Raw genomic sequence first — 13,043 nt, 5'->3', positions numbered from 1 at the left:
ATTCACCAACAGTTTTAATAGTCAATAGTTATTCTTGTTGCAAAGACATTTTGGGCATGTTCAAAATTGAACAAACTGATGTTCAAGATTTCATTTACTGTTGAGCTGTTTATTCAACTTTGTCAAGTGCAAAAGCATGAACATTATCACCACTGCAAAATACAGATGGAATAAAACAAAATGTTGACATATTGGTAAAAGTTATACACAAGACGCTCCTTTCATGAGGATAGTGAACATGAACTCTTAAGCATGTAGGCCAGGGGTGTCGACCTCCAGTTCTCAATGGCTGCGTTCCAATATGTTTTCCAAGTTACCCTCGTTAAACACACCTGAGTGAAAAGATCAGTTCATTTTCATGGTCTGCAGGAGCCTAACTTTTCACACAGGTGCACTAAACGAGGGAATCTTGGGGGCCGCGTTCCAATATGTTTTCCAAGTTACCCTCGTTAAACACACCTGAGTGAAAAGATCGGTTCATTTTCATGGTCTGCAGGAGCCTAACTTTTCACACAGGTGCACTTAACGAGGGAATCTTGGAAAACATATTGGAACGCGGCCCCCGAGAACTAGAGTTTGACACCCCTGATGTAGGCCCTTCATTTAATATTTCTTTAGCTTAGATTTCAATCTTTTTGCTAGACCAAAAATGTCAAATTTACAATACTTGTGCTTGAACTGACCATGTATGGCTAAAGGACAATAACGATCTGACCACAAAAAGCTTAAACAAATATATACACACAATGTTAAGCACCAAGATATACAGACATGTACACACACAATGCAAGTTTTTAAAATCAGGTTTCAGGAAATCCTCTTAACTTATGAGAATGCATGTGGCAGGAAGTATGTGGAAAAATCTTTATGGTTGTCAACTATCACAACATGTATGAACTCCGTGGTTCAATACTTTTTTTGGAGGATCAAGTGGTGTCAATTCCACAATATATATATATAAAAAAAAACTTTTCTACGTTAAAACCCTTTGTTTTATTTTGAGGAAAAGGGTGTGTTCCCTGAGATTTGCCCACTGGACAAAAAGTACGCACGTTGAGCACAACAACATGGTAACTGCTTCAAACCTTGTTAATACTCAGACATTTTCATAACATGAAAACAAAAATGATAAAGTTGATGAGTTAAAAATGTAGCCTTAGATATCAGCTCCATTTGACAATAAAGTGCTAGGTACAATACAAAATAATGATGGTCATGGTAAAAGTCATACATGCTGCAGAAGCTTTGGCAATTTTTTTTTTATAATTCAGCTACAGTATAAGTAAAGCTTTCTGTAATGAATTTCATACCAAGCTTATTACATTAAAAAACGCCACACTACAGAACCAATGATATTAAAACCAAAGTGCATTTACATCACAACCATGTTGAACACAATAAAAATAATACACCATACTGATGATCACTATAGCTTCATGGTGGGTGAACATAAGTAAATACCAAGTAGTATAAATGTCCTTTCTGTTCCCAACTTACATGTACGTCCTTTTTTATTTTAAACGTTCTGTGTTTCCCACAACATCACTTCCTGTGTCTTTCTTCCTCTCTGTACCGCTTCAACATAATCGGAACCCTGAACAAGTGGCTGCAGCAGCCAAGCCCCCACCGAGGTTTGTCTACATGTGTAGTGTGTGTGTGTGCGTGTGTGTGTATCTGCATTTGCTTTGCATGCAAATTTGGGGCACTAAAACTTTTTTTTTTTAATTCGAAGCGGGCCACAAATGCCCACATAGGAGTGATAGTACCAACACATTGTGATAACATACTCAAACATGAACATACAACACAACAGAAATAAGAATTCATTTTTTTTAGTTCTCAGGTGAGCACGCTTATGTGCTTCTGTCAGTGACCTCCATGTGACCTCCAGGGTCATTTGTAGCTAGTTGAGGGGGAACGTGCGGAATAAAGAACAAGTTTCTTGGTTTCCATGTTTACATGGTTGTCTTGAGCCGGTGACCTGCACCTTGTTTGAGCCAATCCAACCACAATTTTTCTTCTTCTTAAGCGTGTGGCCTTCTTGTGCATTGTTCCTTATCCGTGGGGTTTAGAGAGGAGCGTCCCGAGACAAAACCAGCTGCCCCTGCGCTCCCCTCGTCCTTAACCTCACATTCTCCTTGCTCCTCTCACGTGCACTCCTCCTTAGTTGGGATGCACTTTGTTTTTTAGGGGAGGAGGCTTGCGTTTTCGCTTGTGTGTGGGGATGGTGGTTGTGTGGGCCGGATGGTTGAAGAGGCTTGAGGAGGAGAGGGTCTCTCTCTCAGTGGATGGGTGCTCCCAGGCTGTGGGCGGGGGTGAAGATGGTGAAGATGGGGCGGCTGCATGGGTGCATGGAGACGCTGTGCTTGCTTCGAGAGGTTGGGAATAAAAAGAGGGGCTGTCAGGTGATGACACAGAGGGGTCCGGTACTGGAGTCGTCGGGAGAGCGCCGCTGGAGGGTTTGGAGGGAGGTGAGGAGGGGGGCAGTGGTTTGGACTTTGCAAAGGGAATGTTTGAGGCTCCTGAAGTCATTTTTGGATTGGCTGCAGAGTCTCGACACTTTGGAAGTTCACCCGGTTTCTTTTTTTTGGCCTTCTTGCCTACCTTTTGCTTGTCTTTGCTACGCGACTTTTCTTTTTGTTCACAATTTTTGTGTCCCCCCTTCCCACTCTGTCCCTGATCCAGTCCTCTCGCTTTCCCTCTACGTCTCCTTTTTCGCTGTGCTCGCTCTAGATGGCATTCAATATGGAATAAATCCTCCGTTGCCATGGTGACACGGTCCAGTTTTTGCAGCAGGGCATCAAAAGTCGGCAGCAACCTCTTCAGCGAGGCCTCGGTCTCCGCTCTCTCCCTCCAGTCGGCACCCCCCAACGCCACCCCGAGGCCCAGGCCCACGCCGGGGGCTTCGGTCAGGCTGCAGGGGCTGGCGGCGGCAGGGCACCAGGAGGCCTCGGAGCCACCATCTATGCTGTCTGGAGTGGAGGGAGAGTCGGGGCGGTCCAGCGGCGGTAAACACAGAGACTTACAGTCGCTGGTTGATGAGGAGCGCGATGGGGGCAGCTCCATGCCTTCAAACCGAACCTTGTGACGAAACTGCAACGAGACCACAAGGACAACAACGTCACGTTCAGCAGGAGTCTTGAAAAGCACACATTTCAATGTACAGTGTTAACTTGAGTTCAATTCAAGACAAAAGTAAAATGAATAGTTAATTCTTAAGTACTCACAGATACGATACCATTAGTAATTTTGATATGTAACATTTTAATGAAACCAATGACAGATAATTTATTTTATTTCTGCGCACAGGCTGGACTGGCACTCTGCAATAGAGACAACTGTTACCTAAGTATAACACGATGAAGTTGGCAAACACGGCTGGGTGGGTATCGCGATAAATACTTCAGATAGCTGATATTGATAGTTATCTAATTCTTTTAAAGCCTTTTCAAAATGAAGATAAAATGTGCATCCCATATAGTGTATCAAAGCAGTTCAGTACCTCCTTGGTCCTGCTAAGTCCCATCCACATTTTGAGTCTCCTGAGGAACAGTTCGACCATCTCGTAGTCTTGCAGATCAACAGCGGGCCGGTACAACTCGGCACGTCCGCGCCGGTAGTTCCTCAATAAAATGGAGATGACTAACCAGATTAAGACCAACCGAAGCACGGCAAAACTGGCATGGAACACCAGTGAGGAGACCGTGGCAGAGGGACCGGTTAGTGTCCGGGAAGGTTCCCATGACAACAGACCTCGGCCGCCAGCGCCCAACAAGGACAGACAGGCGGAGCTGACGCTTCCATAGCCATCAAAGACAGAATGGAAGAGCTAGAGTGACAGAAAGGAGAGACATCATGAAACAAAATTCAAGAATAATTATGATTTTTTTCTTTTCAAAGTTACTTTGTTTAAAAAAAAAAAAATGTGGGTATGTACAAAGAGTAGCTTGTTAAAAAAAGTTAATAAAAAATCATATAAATATATATATATATAATATGTAATATATTATATATATATATATATATATATATATATATATATATATATATATATATATATATATATATATATATATATATATATACACATACATACTTCACATCTTAGTGAATGTTTTCAAATATATTTGCCCAACATAGACTGTTGTTATCATGAAAATTTTCATTATCTTAAAATGATAACAACAGTCTAACATTCACTAAGATGTGAAGTCCGATGGAAGAATGCAATGACCTTGTGGCTGCATTCATTCAATTTATTTGAGGCAAAAACAATTTAAATGGATTCCATGTTGAAGCAAAGCTTAGAGGAGCTCAAGTGAATGAAAATGACACTGCAGGAGCTTTTGGTGTGTTTAAAGCAATATGTATGCTAATGTGTGTGTGTGCGCGCGTGTGTGTGTGTGTGTCAAAAGACTTGCAGTGTTGTTGGCCTAATGGTTGAATATCCACCAGTGTGACATTTGGGGCAAAGAAGTAAAAAATAATAAATATTAAATAAACATTTGATTTGAGAGAGGGAATGAATCAATAATATGTGACAATTACATCAAGGCAAAATATGGGACTGGGGTTTCACAATGAATATTGTTATACTTTGGTTTGATGGGTGAAACAAACAATTATTTAAATCAGACAATCGGTTTTGATTTCGAAGATGTGAGCGCATCAAATTGAACCTAATTGTTGAACTCTATCGCCCCCCCCATGTATAAGAATACAACCTAGAACCTAGAATTCTATTAATTACAAGTTGGAATAGAATTCTAGGTTTGTAATTTTATTGTTAGTTAACATTTTGTTTGGGTTTGCATTGCTTCACATTACTAATGTTAAATAGTCCAAAGTCCTCTGGTATCCTTTTTTTTGTATCTACCACTGAAAAGAAAGCCTTCACATTAGTTCTCTTCTTACAAATATCCAACATAAACAGAAAGCTGATGAACTTCATACTATGTCATAAGCATCAGAGCTTAACACAAATATGACTTAAAGGAGACACTGACCAGGTGTCCGGTGTGTGAGTACGCCAGCAGCAAGAGCAGGAGGGCCAGAGCGACGCCCAGCAGTTCCCAAACAGAGCGTCGCAGAGCTCGGCCAAACACGGCCCACTCTCGCAGGAAGCGCAACTGATGAGAGGCCTGCATGATTGCGCAAAGGGAACAAAATGTATTCAAGGAAACCTTCCAACTTATTCAAATGCTCATTGAGAAAGTATCGACATTTATTGAATGGAAAACTTAAAATCAAATCTTAACGGTCTATGAAAATAATAGTAATATAAATCTGAATCTTGAAATAGAAACTTGTGTACTTTATTACTTGCTTTAAAAAACAACTGTCACATTAATAGTCACATTCAGTAGTGATGAGAAAATGAAACTTTAAAATTTGCGTCATGAACCAGCTGTTGTATTTTTTTTTTACTCCTTTAGATGGCACTGTTGAAATCACAAGTCAGTGTGCTTCCAGCCCAGGGTAATTTGGTGAGAGTGCAATTAGAGGAGTCAAAAAATACAATTGATTCATGAAGCAAATTTGAAGCTTCCCATAACAACTACTTTGCATAAAAATTACACCTGGTTTAAATTTTTAACAGAGACATTTAAGAATAAAGTTGAATTCAATGAAATATATACATAGTGACATTATTGTTACTTTTGAAGTGTAACTGTAGTTTGATTTCTTACCTTGAGAACCAATATAAAGAGTAGCAGGGCTGCCATGACTGTATACATCTGACTCTGTTTGGCAAGTGGGTAGAAGTCTGTGAAGGCATCCCGTGGTTGACTGAGGTAGGATGCCCACTGCCGCTGGGCCATGACGCACCGACTCAGATGCAGGCCGCAAACAGATGCTGCCAGAGCAAGTTTACAGACACCTAGGAGTCTCCAGGTGGATAGCAGGTATGAGTAACCTTCACGGAGGAAACCCAAAAGTCCCCGTACCAGGAAATATAACACCAGGGCAAGAAGGACCAGCTAGTAAGGAAGAAAACAAAGTTGTATCAGCAAAATGACAAAATAAAGGACGGGAATTTATTTGCATTGTGCTAATCGCTTCTAATGCACTGTAGTTACCATTAAAAGAAGCTGGAGATCGAGCCCTGTGATTGGCCACAGAGTGATGACAATGAGTTCAAGGCTGGACTGAGCATGCTCAGAAACTGGGAACTCAAAGAGGAAAGAAAAGACTGCCAAGAGTTTTGTGTTGATGTTATAGAGTGAGAACTCCACAAACAAAGCACGGCTCCTACAAAAACAACACACAGGAAGAAAGAAGAAAATTTATTGCTAATATTTTGGTTCATATTTCTCATGACTATCCAAATGTGCAAAAACAACTGGCCATCACAGCAAATATTACGGGATGCTGAACCTTGGCAACGATCATTTTCTGACAATCTAAAATTAAAAAAATTGATATGCATGCTGCATTTCAGTTCAGTCCTTGTCACATCACTGGTGTTGGACAATAGAACTAAGCGAGTCAGATCTGTAAGAAAATCACAATCCAATATTTCGACAACTATTTGTTGATTAGCGAATCCCTCACATTGTTTTGTCTGTTAAAAGAAACATTAACTCCGTTTTAAGAGGATGAAAGTTGTTACTAACCTGTCGCCAAGCCAATGTTCCTGCTGCAGCTGCTGCAAAGAGCTCGAGGCTTCCTCCAGACTTCTGTTCAAGTGAATGACCAAATCCGTGCCATTATTGAGCACACTTCTCGGACCAAAACGCCACAACCTGGCAGGAGCCAAAAAAATCAATATAAATATAAATAATATAAATCACATATTTAACAGACACAGAATAGGTCCTGCAATCCTTTGCCTACCGGTTCGTGTCTGCAGCACCAGAAGCTGTGCTACTCGGCCAGCCTTGTTCCCACCTGTCCTCTGATCTTGAACCAGCCAAAACTGAAAAAAATAGAGCAAATATTTAAGAATATGCACATACTATGTGGTTAGAGAGCTCAGTATAGATTTGGGCTCCAACAAATGCAACATAACCACATCTCACCCTGTGTGTGGTGGATTTGTCTTAGTCTCATTGTGCCAAGTAAAACACTTCCTGTGTCTCCGAGGAGGGCGGAGTCATTCAGAAGGCGGGGTAATAAGGATTTGTCCAGCCAAACCAGAACATCGTCTCGGCTAAACAACATAACAGAGATTAGAAAATTATGAGAATCATTGATGCTGAGTTGCTCCACTTGAAAATATTGAATCATGCTTATTGTGGTTGTAGAGTTTACAGGATCTTTATTTTACCTGCTGATGTTGTGGTACTCAGGTGTGTGTAGCACATGTTGCAATTGAGTATGAAGTCTCAGGCTGTGTGTGTCTTTGGCAGAGTCCGAATAGTTGAGAAGAAGAACCACCAACAAGTAGAACATGTAGACCAGGAAGTTCTGAAAATGATAAACAACAACAACAACAAATATTTTAACTTTGAAAACACTGAGGGGACCCAATGAAGCGCTTGTAATGCATCTCCTGCTTACCTTCAACATATTGTGCAGCATGCGGACCTTGCGGGCCTGGTGCCGATCCTGGGACAGAGCATAGCCCTGAGGGGGCCGCACCCTGTGGACCCGCTGCACCACCCTCTCCACCATGGGGAACTCCACCAACACATCCTGGTCCTCAGGGCGCAGGCGGCACACAAACACTGCATAATAAATGGCCTCACACAAAACCTGAAGGACAAATTAAACAACCCTTTTGTTAAAAAAAAACAAAAAGTTGAGTGATTTAAAACAGTGCAAATATACAAAGTACTTATCAAATTGAGTGGGTGTGTTTAACATTTTACACACCTTCATTGGTTCTAACAGGAGACAGGAGCAGAGAAAGCTGGCAAAGCAGGAGATGAGCCACATCATGGCCACTCTCTGACTGAACCCGTGAGCTGCCCATATGGATACGCTGTTAGCCAAGGCAATCGCTGCCCAGCTTCCCCAAAGGGCAGCGCGTCCACACCAGGGAGGGAACCGTCTTGGACGACAAACATCCGTCACGACTGGAGAAGGGCGGGATCAGATAAAAACAAACTTTAATGTATTACACTACAAAAGTGGACAGAAAAGTGTCATTCAATTGGCAAGATGACCTGTATACAGACGAAGGACAACTTAAAACAGATAAGAAACAATTTGGGGCACCTTTGTAACTAAGCAATATCAACAAAATAAGAATGTGTGTTGCCATCATAGCTTGGCAACTCAAATAAAACAATAGGTCAGAATGACAAAATAGTAAACTTGATGCAAGGGAGTCAATAAGGAGAAAACACAAAATATTAGATGCTTATCATTTCATCAAAGGATATACATTCTGAATGTACTCCACACAAACCTGTATTGGAGGAGAAAGCAGTTCTCGGGGGTTCTCTTCTGACCGATTCGAGAGGGAGAGGGTCATTGATTTTCTGGAGAAGAATCACCTCGGTGTTATCTTCTAAAATGCTTGACCTGACAAACGTGCAGGGAAGAGAAAAAAAATGAAATTCAAGAAAATCCCCAAAATGTCCAATCTGATTATTTGCATTCCGTCGATACTCACAGATCAGCCATTTCACTTTCATCTGCTTGCGGAAAGAAGTTCTGGCCATCGCTCAGAATGTGTTTGATGAGGTCCTCATCTGCAAGGAAAAGTAACTCAACCACTGTTTGGACTCATAGTTGGTAAAACAAAAGTCTATCAGTAACAACTGAGCTGCTAATCACCACATAAAAATAAAATTGCTGGTCATTGTTTGAATAACAAAGCACTATAGCTCACAAATAAACAGAAGACTGAGGAGTCAAAATTATATTTGATATATTTGAACGTCAACATTTGTATTCAAAAGACTGACTTCATTTGATAAAAAAATCCGGACAAATTTATTGGAATTGTTGAATAAACTGGACACTTATTTTAATGGATGAGCCACATACTCATGCCCACTAATGATGATTAGAAATCAAAATTATTATTGTGATGAATACAATAGAAGAGCAATATCTGAAACTATTTATAACACACCATCATAATCACATGGTACTATGAATGGCCTTGCCTTGCCTGATTGAGCACATCAATGAGTGCGTTGGTCCAGGACTTGAGGAAATGATAAGTGAAGTGAGGCTATACTTGGAAATCTTAATAACAGCTGTAACACTGCAAACTTCCCCTTTAAGTCAAAATGGACACTGTTTGCGACGATGTGTCATGCTAATTACATAACAGTAATACTTGATGAGATACTGTATTTCCAAAAATGAAAAAATATGAATAAATGTTGAATTTGGAAGTATTTCAATAATTGCCCTGTAGAACGTATATGTGTACTTATACAGTATATGTGATCATATTTGAGCTTACCTGATGAAGTAAAGTATTTGTGACGTTGCTCATCCTCATTGTCAGGGTTAAAGGTGATGTCCACACCAAGGTGCCTGCTCCCTTGGCCCCTCTTCAGCCTCGGGAGCCCTGCTCCATGTCCCGCCCCTCCCGTCTCAGAAACATGACCCGACAGCTCGGGCCAGTCTCTGTCATCTATCTCGTCCTCTGCCATGTCCCAACTCGCCAGACTGAAACACAGACAGTGAGGCATTTACGGGCACTGAATCAACACCCAACGTTTGTTGAAATGATGGAAGTAAAATTTTGTGTAACAGAAAAATAATTAACTGACCTTTTGGTGGATGGAGTGGGCAAATCCACATTGGTTTCCTCTGAATTGGTCTGAGTAGCAGAGAGCGAGAAAGGGATTAACCATGAGAAGGCCAGGGGTAAGGAGCACAAAAAAAACGTAGTCCATGCTAAACCGAAATGAGTATTTCCAAGAAAAAGCTAATCAAACATCCGCCTCACCAAACAGTATAAAATGTCTAAATTATTTTTAGCACACAAGACTCTACCTCGCCATCAAAGTAGAGGAAAGAGCTTCCAGCATTGGAGTTCTCCAGGAAATAATCAATTTCCACTGACTCCTGGTCCCCTGGAGGAGGCACCTGCTTCACTGAGACACACTAAGGATTTGCACAAACAAAAACTAGTTAGCTCACGTGTGAGATACTGGATGGAAGCAGGTTTTTGATAGCAGTACCTTGCTGCGGCTCATTCTGAAGAGTGTGAAAACAAGGAGATAGAGAGGATAGGCCATCAGACATGTCACCACACCTGCTGCTACAGTCTCCCCGTTCAGTGAAGCTAACTGCGCCACGGCCTGTGGGCTGCAACAGAGAATGGCAACAAAATAAGAACAAGAGCACCTGGGGAAAATATCAAGGCTTGAATGTGAATACATCTTTTAAACCATGATGTTTTGCTATTTGGATGGATGGATGGACGGATGGACGGACGGACGGACGGACGGATGATGGATGGATGGTAAAATACCCGAGCCATATGCAGCAACCATAAGCACAGAACAGAAAGGTTGCACACACCTGACTCTCTTGTCCACCACAATGCTGTACCATAGTGTGTTGAAGGCCAAAAATAGCTGCAGTAACAAAGCACAGCATGTGGCTCTCTGCAAGCGAGTAAAGGGGCTGCGAGGGGGCTTCTCCCACAGTGACAGCCATAGGTGACTCTCACACAGCGCCCTCTGAAGCTCACACCGCAGTAGACGGGGAAACTGGCGCAGCGATCCCTCTTCTGAACAAAACAGAGTCGGCAATAACCATTGGTGAGCCATTCCAAAAAGTTTGGATTGTGATAGTCAAATTAAAATCTCATTAGTAGGTTTAAAACTGAATGAATTCATGTGAAAGTCAACCCCAAAATTTTCTTTGCAATATGTTCTGTGCAGTCCAACTAGTCAAAACACAGTGTATTGATTAATGTTTTGTTTGTAGAATATGAATTAAACAGGCAAAAGGTATTTTTTTGTATCCATCTCATGGTGCGGCCATTTTGCCACTTGCTGTCAACTGAAAATGACATCAATATTAATCGGAATGCTGTGTTTAGACCACTGGGGGCAAAAACAACATATTATTGTAAAGAACATTTTCAGGTTGACTTCCCATTTCAGTGTACACATCTCATTGCTGGCAATCATGAATCAGTATGTATGGTATGATTTCAGATTTACCTGAGGCCTCCACTTCCATTTCTAGCCGACCCTCAGTTTTCTCATTGTCTACAGACAGCCATTCATCAACCAGGAAGAAGTAACTACTTCCCGTCTGTAAATCCTTGACCAAGACATACTGCAACATCCATGCTGGGGACAAACCTAAGGGAAAGCAAATGACTTCATTAAAAATAAGACACCTTCAGCATTTGTTGATGTTGTTAATGTCATTACCCTTATTATCATGCCAAATGCGTATTTTCCACACACTGCCAAGGCTGGTGTCCGTAGCAACATGGAAGATGTCGAGGGCGTTGCGAGTAAAGGCTCCCCTGGTGTCAAGATGGCGGTGTCCGGTACGGCCCTCACGACCATAGAGACTGATTCCTACATGAGCTGTTGTTCCTGAAATTGTACACACACACATTTATCATAAAATTTTTCCTCTTGGCGCATGTATTAAGACTCTTAAGGGTAAGAATCTGAGTGTGAAAATGTTGTATTATGATGGTCCAGGGTACGCCTCGTGTTTTTAAAGCATTTTCACACAACAGTTAGTTTTCTAAGTGTTCACTATGGGGTAGCATGGGAGGATGACAGCGTCCCAGTTAAAAGGTTGTCACTCATTCATTTACCTGCACCATGACTCCAGCCAGTTTTGACTTGAACCTCATATTTAAAGAGTCCATCGGTGCCACACAGAGGGACCACACCAGCCCGTCGCAAATCCAGCTGGTCTAACTTGTGCAAAATGGCAGCAGCAACCACGTAGCTGAGCAAGCCCAGCACACACACCAGCAACACCACTAAGCTTGGTGGGCCAGAGCGCGCCTGAAAAAGATGAACAAAGTTACATGTTGATCTTAACAACAAGAATATGTTTTTTTCGTTTTAGTACTGACTGGCACAGTAAAGCTGACTGCATGAGGTGGTACAAAGAGGCCTGCTGCGAAGGCGGTGAGGTGTCTGGTGCGACAAACGGCTCTGCTGGCGTTGGTTTCTGCCAGGGGCACCATGCCGTCTGTTCGCCACTGCTTCTCGCTCTCGCTGAAGTACTGGCACAGTGAGACGAAAAGCCCCACCTCAAGATGAACACCGGCAGACTGTGAGGTGGGGCTGCAGGGCGTGCTCACGTTGATAAAGTAGTCAAGAGTAGTGTCATACGTCCTGTGGAACAGATGGCAGAAATGGACGCTAATTACAACTATGTTTAGCATGCATCTGTAATGGTGGGTGGGTGGGGGGCTCTTACTCTGGCGACAGGAAGAAAGTGTACTTCCTATGATCGAGGCCTTGGCTTCGGGTCATATTGAGTGCGATACGTTTTCTGTCGGTGCAGTTGAATTCATTAGGCTGATCGTGGGAGTGAAGGTAGGCGTCGATATATGGCTCCTTGGAATCTTCATCGCCCTCACCTCCACCATCTGGGGAAAGGTATAATACATAGTAACTAAAATAAAGTATACATATATGTATATTAACCCTAACTCTAGACTGCATTTTTCCAAACAACTAAATATGTGGGAAAAATTTATATCTCTCGCAAATGTGCTCACTTCACAGTCAAAATTTCTAAAAGTCGAACAATGACCTTCCAGAGAGGTGAAGTTGAGCTGAACAAACAGTCCAGCCTGTCGGTTGCTGTTCCCTGTTATCACCCTGACGATGACCGAGTCGCACTGGCTGATGTTGACGGCTCCGGCCGTGGGCACGCCTCCTGCGCCTGAGGAATCTGCGCCGAGCTCTCCGCCAGTGCCATTGTTAATGGCAACAGTGATGGCGAGATTGTCATCCAGTCCGGAGATGGGAATCTGGGTGCCATTTTGAGTGCGGAACTCCATGGATGCCACCTCTGTGGAGACGGTGTAGTTGGCTACATAGTTGAAGGGGAACGGGTTGGACTCCAACTGTGGAGAAAAAAAAAAGGGAAGCTCATGTGTGGAGGAATCCCGATTATAGAGGATGTTGGCAGAG

The 13,043-nt window shown here is 42.3% G+C and overlaps 1 protein-coding gene across 1 annotated transcript in view; it reads right to left on the bottom strand.

Annotated features, from left to right (window-relative positions):
• Window positions 1-81: 81 nt before the first annotated feature.
• Window positions 82-13,043, bottom strand: part of pkd1a (polycystic kidney disease 1a) — a 40,915-nt gene continuing 27,953 nt past the window's right edge. The window contains exons 33-56 of the mRNA XM_088372824.1: window positions 12,661-12,976; window positions 12,322-12,493; window positions 11,972-12,236; window positions 11,705-11,900; window positions 11,304-11,474; window positions 11,088-11,231; window positions 10,438-10,648; window positions 10,095-10,221; window positions 9,907-10,017; window positions 9,681-9,730; window positions 9,368-9,576; window positions 8,564-8,642; window positions 8,357-8,472; window positions 7,819-8,021; window positions 7,504-7,698; window positions 7,271-7,410; window positions 7,023-7,153; window positions 6,838-6,919; window positions 6,618-6,746; window positions 6,081-6,252; window positions 5,691-5,981; window positions 5,007-5,141; window positions 3,503-3,829; window positions 82-3,093 (exon numbers count right to left, since the gene is read on the bottom strand). Coding sequence (XP_088228950.1) covers window positions 2,164-3,093; window positions 3,503-3,829; window positions 5,007-5,141; window positions 5,691-5,981; window positions 6,081-6,252; window positions 6,618-6,746; window positions 6,838-6,919; window positions 7,023-7,153; window positions 7,271-7,410; window positions 7,504-7,698; window positions 7,819-8,021; window positions 8,357-8,472; window positions 8,564-8,642; window positions 9,368-9,576; window positions 9,681-9,730; window positions 9,907-10,017; window positions 10,095-10,221; window positions 10,438-10,648; window positions 11,088-11,231; window positions 11,304-11,474; window positions 11,705-11,900; window positions 11,972-12,236; window positions 12,322-12,493; window positions 12,661-12,976 — 4,902 coding nt within the window. The 3' untranslated portion in view covers window positions 82-2,163. The remainder of the gene's footprint in view (window positions 3,094-3,502; window positions 3,830-5,006; window positions 5,142-5,690; window positions 5,982-6,080; window positions 6,253-6,617; window positions 6,747-6,837; window positions 6,920-7,022; window positions 7,154-7,270; window positions 7,411-7,503; window positions 7,699-7,818; window positions 8,022-8,356; window positions 8,473-8,563; window positions 8,643-9,367; window positions 9,577-9,680; window positions 9,731-9,906; window positions 10,018-10,094; window positions 10,222-10,437; window positions 10,649-11,087; window positions 11,232-11,303; window positions 11,475-11,704; window positions 11,901-11,971; window positions 12,237-12,321; window positions 12,494-12,660; window positions 12,977-13,043) is intronic.

The sequence above is a fragment of the Syngnathus floridae genome, chromosome 4, assembly GCF_059516105.1.
Source record: "Syngnathus floridae isolate MCC-2025c chromosome 4, RoL_Sflo_1.0, whole genome shotgun sequence".
NCBI lineage: Eukaryota > Metazoa > Chordata > Actinopteri > Syngnathiformes > Syngnathidae > Syngnathus > Syngnathus floridae.
Note: the sequence above shows the minus strand (reverse complement) of the source record. Positions and strands in the feature narration are given on the sequence as shown.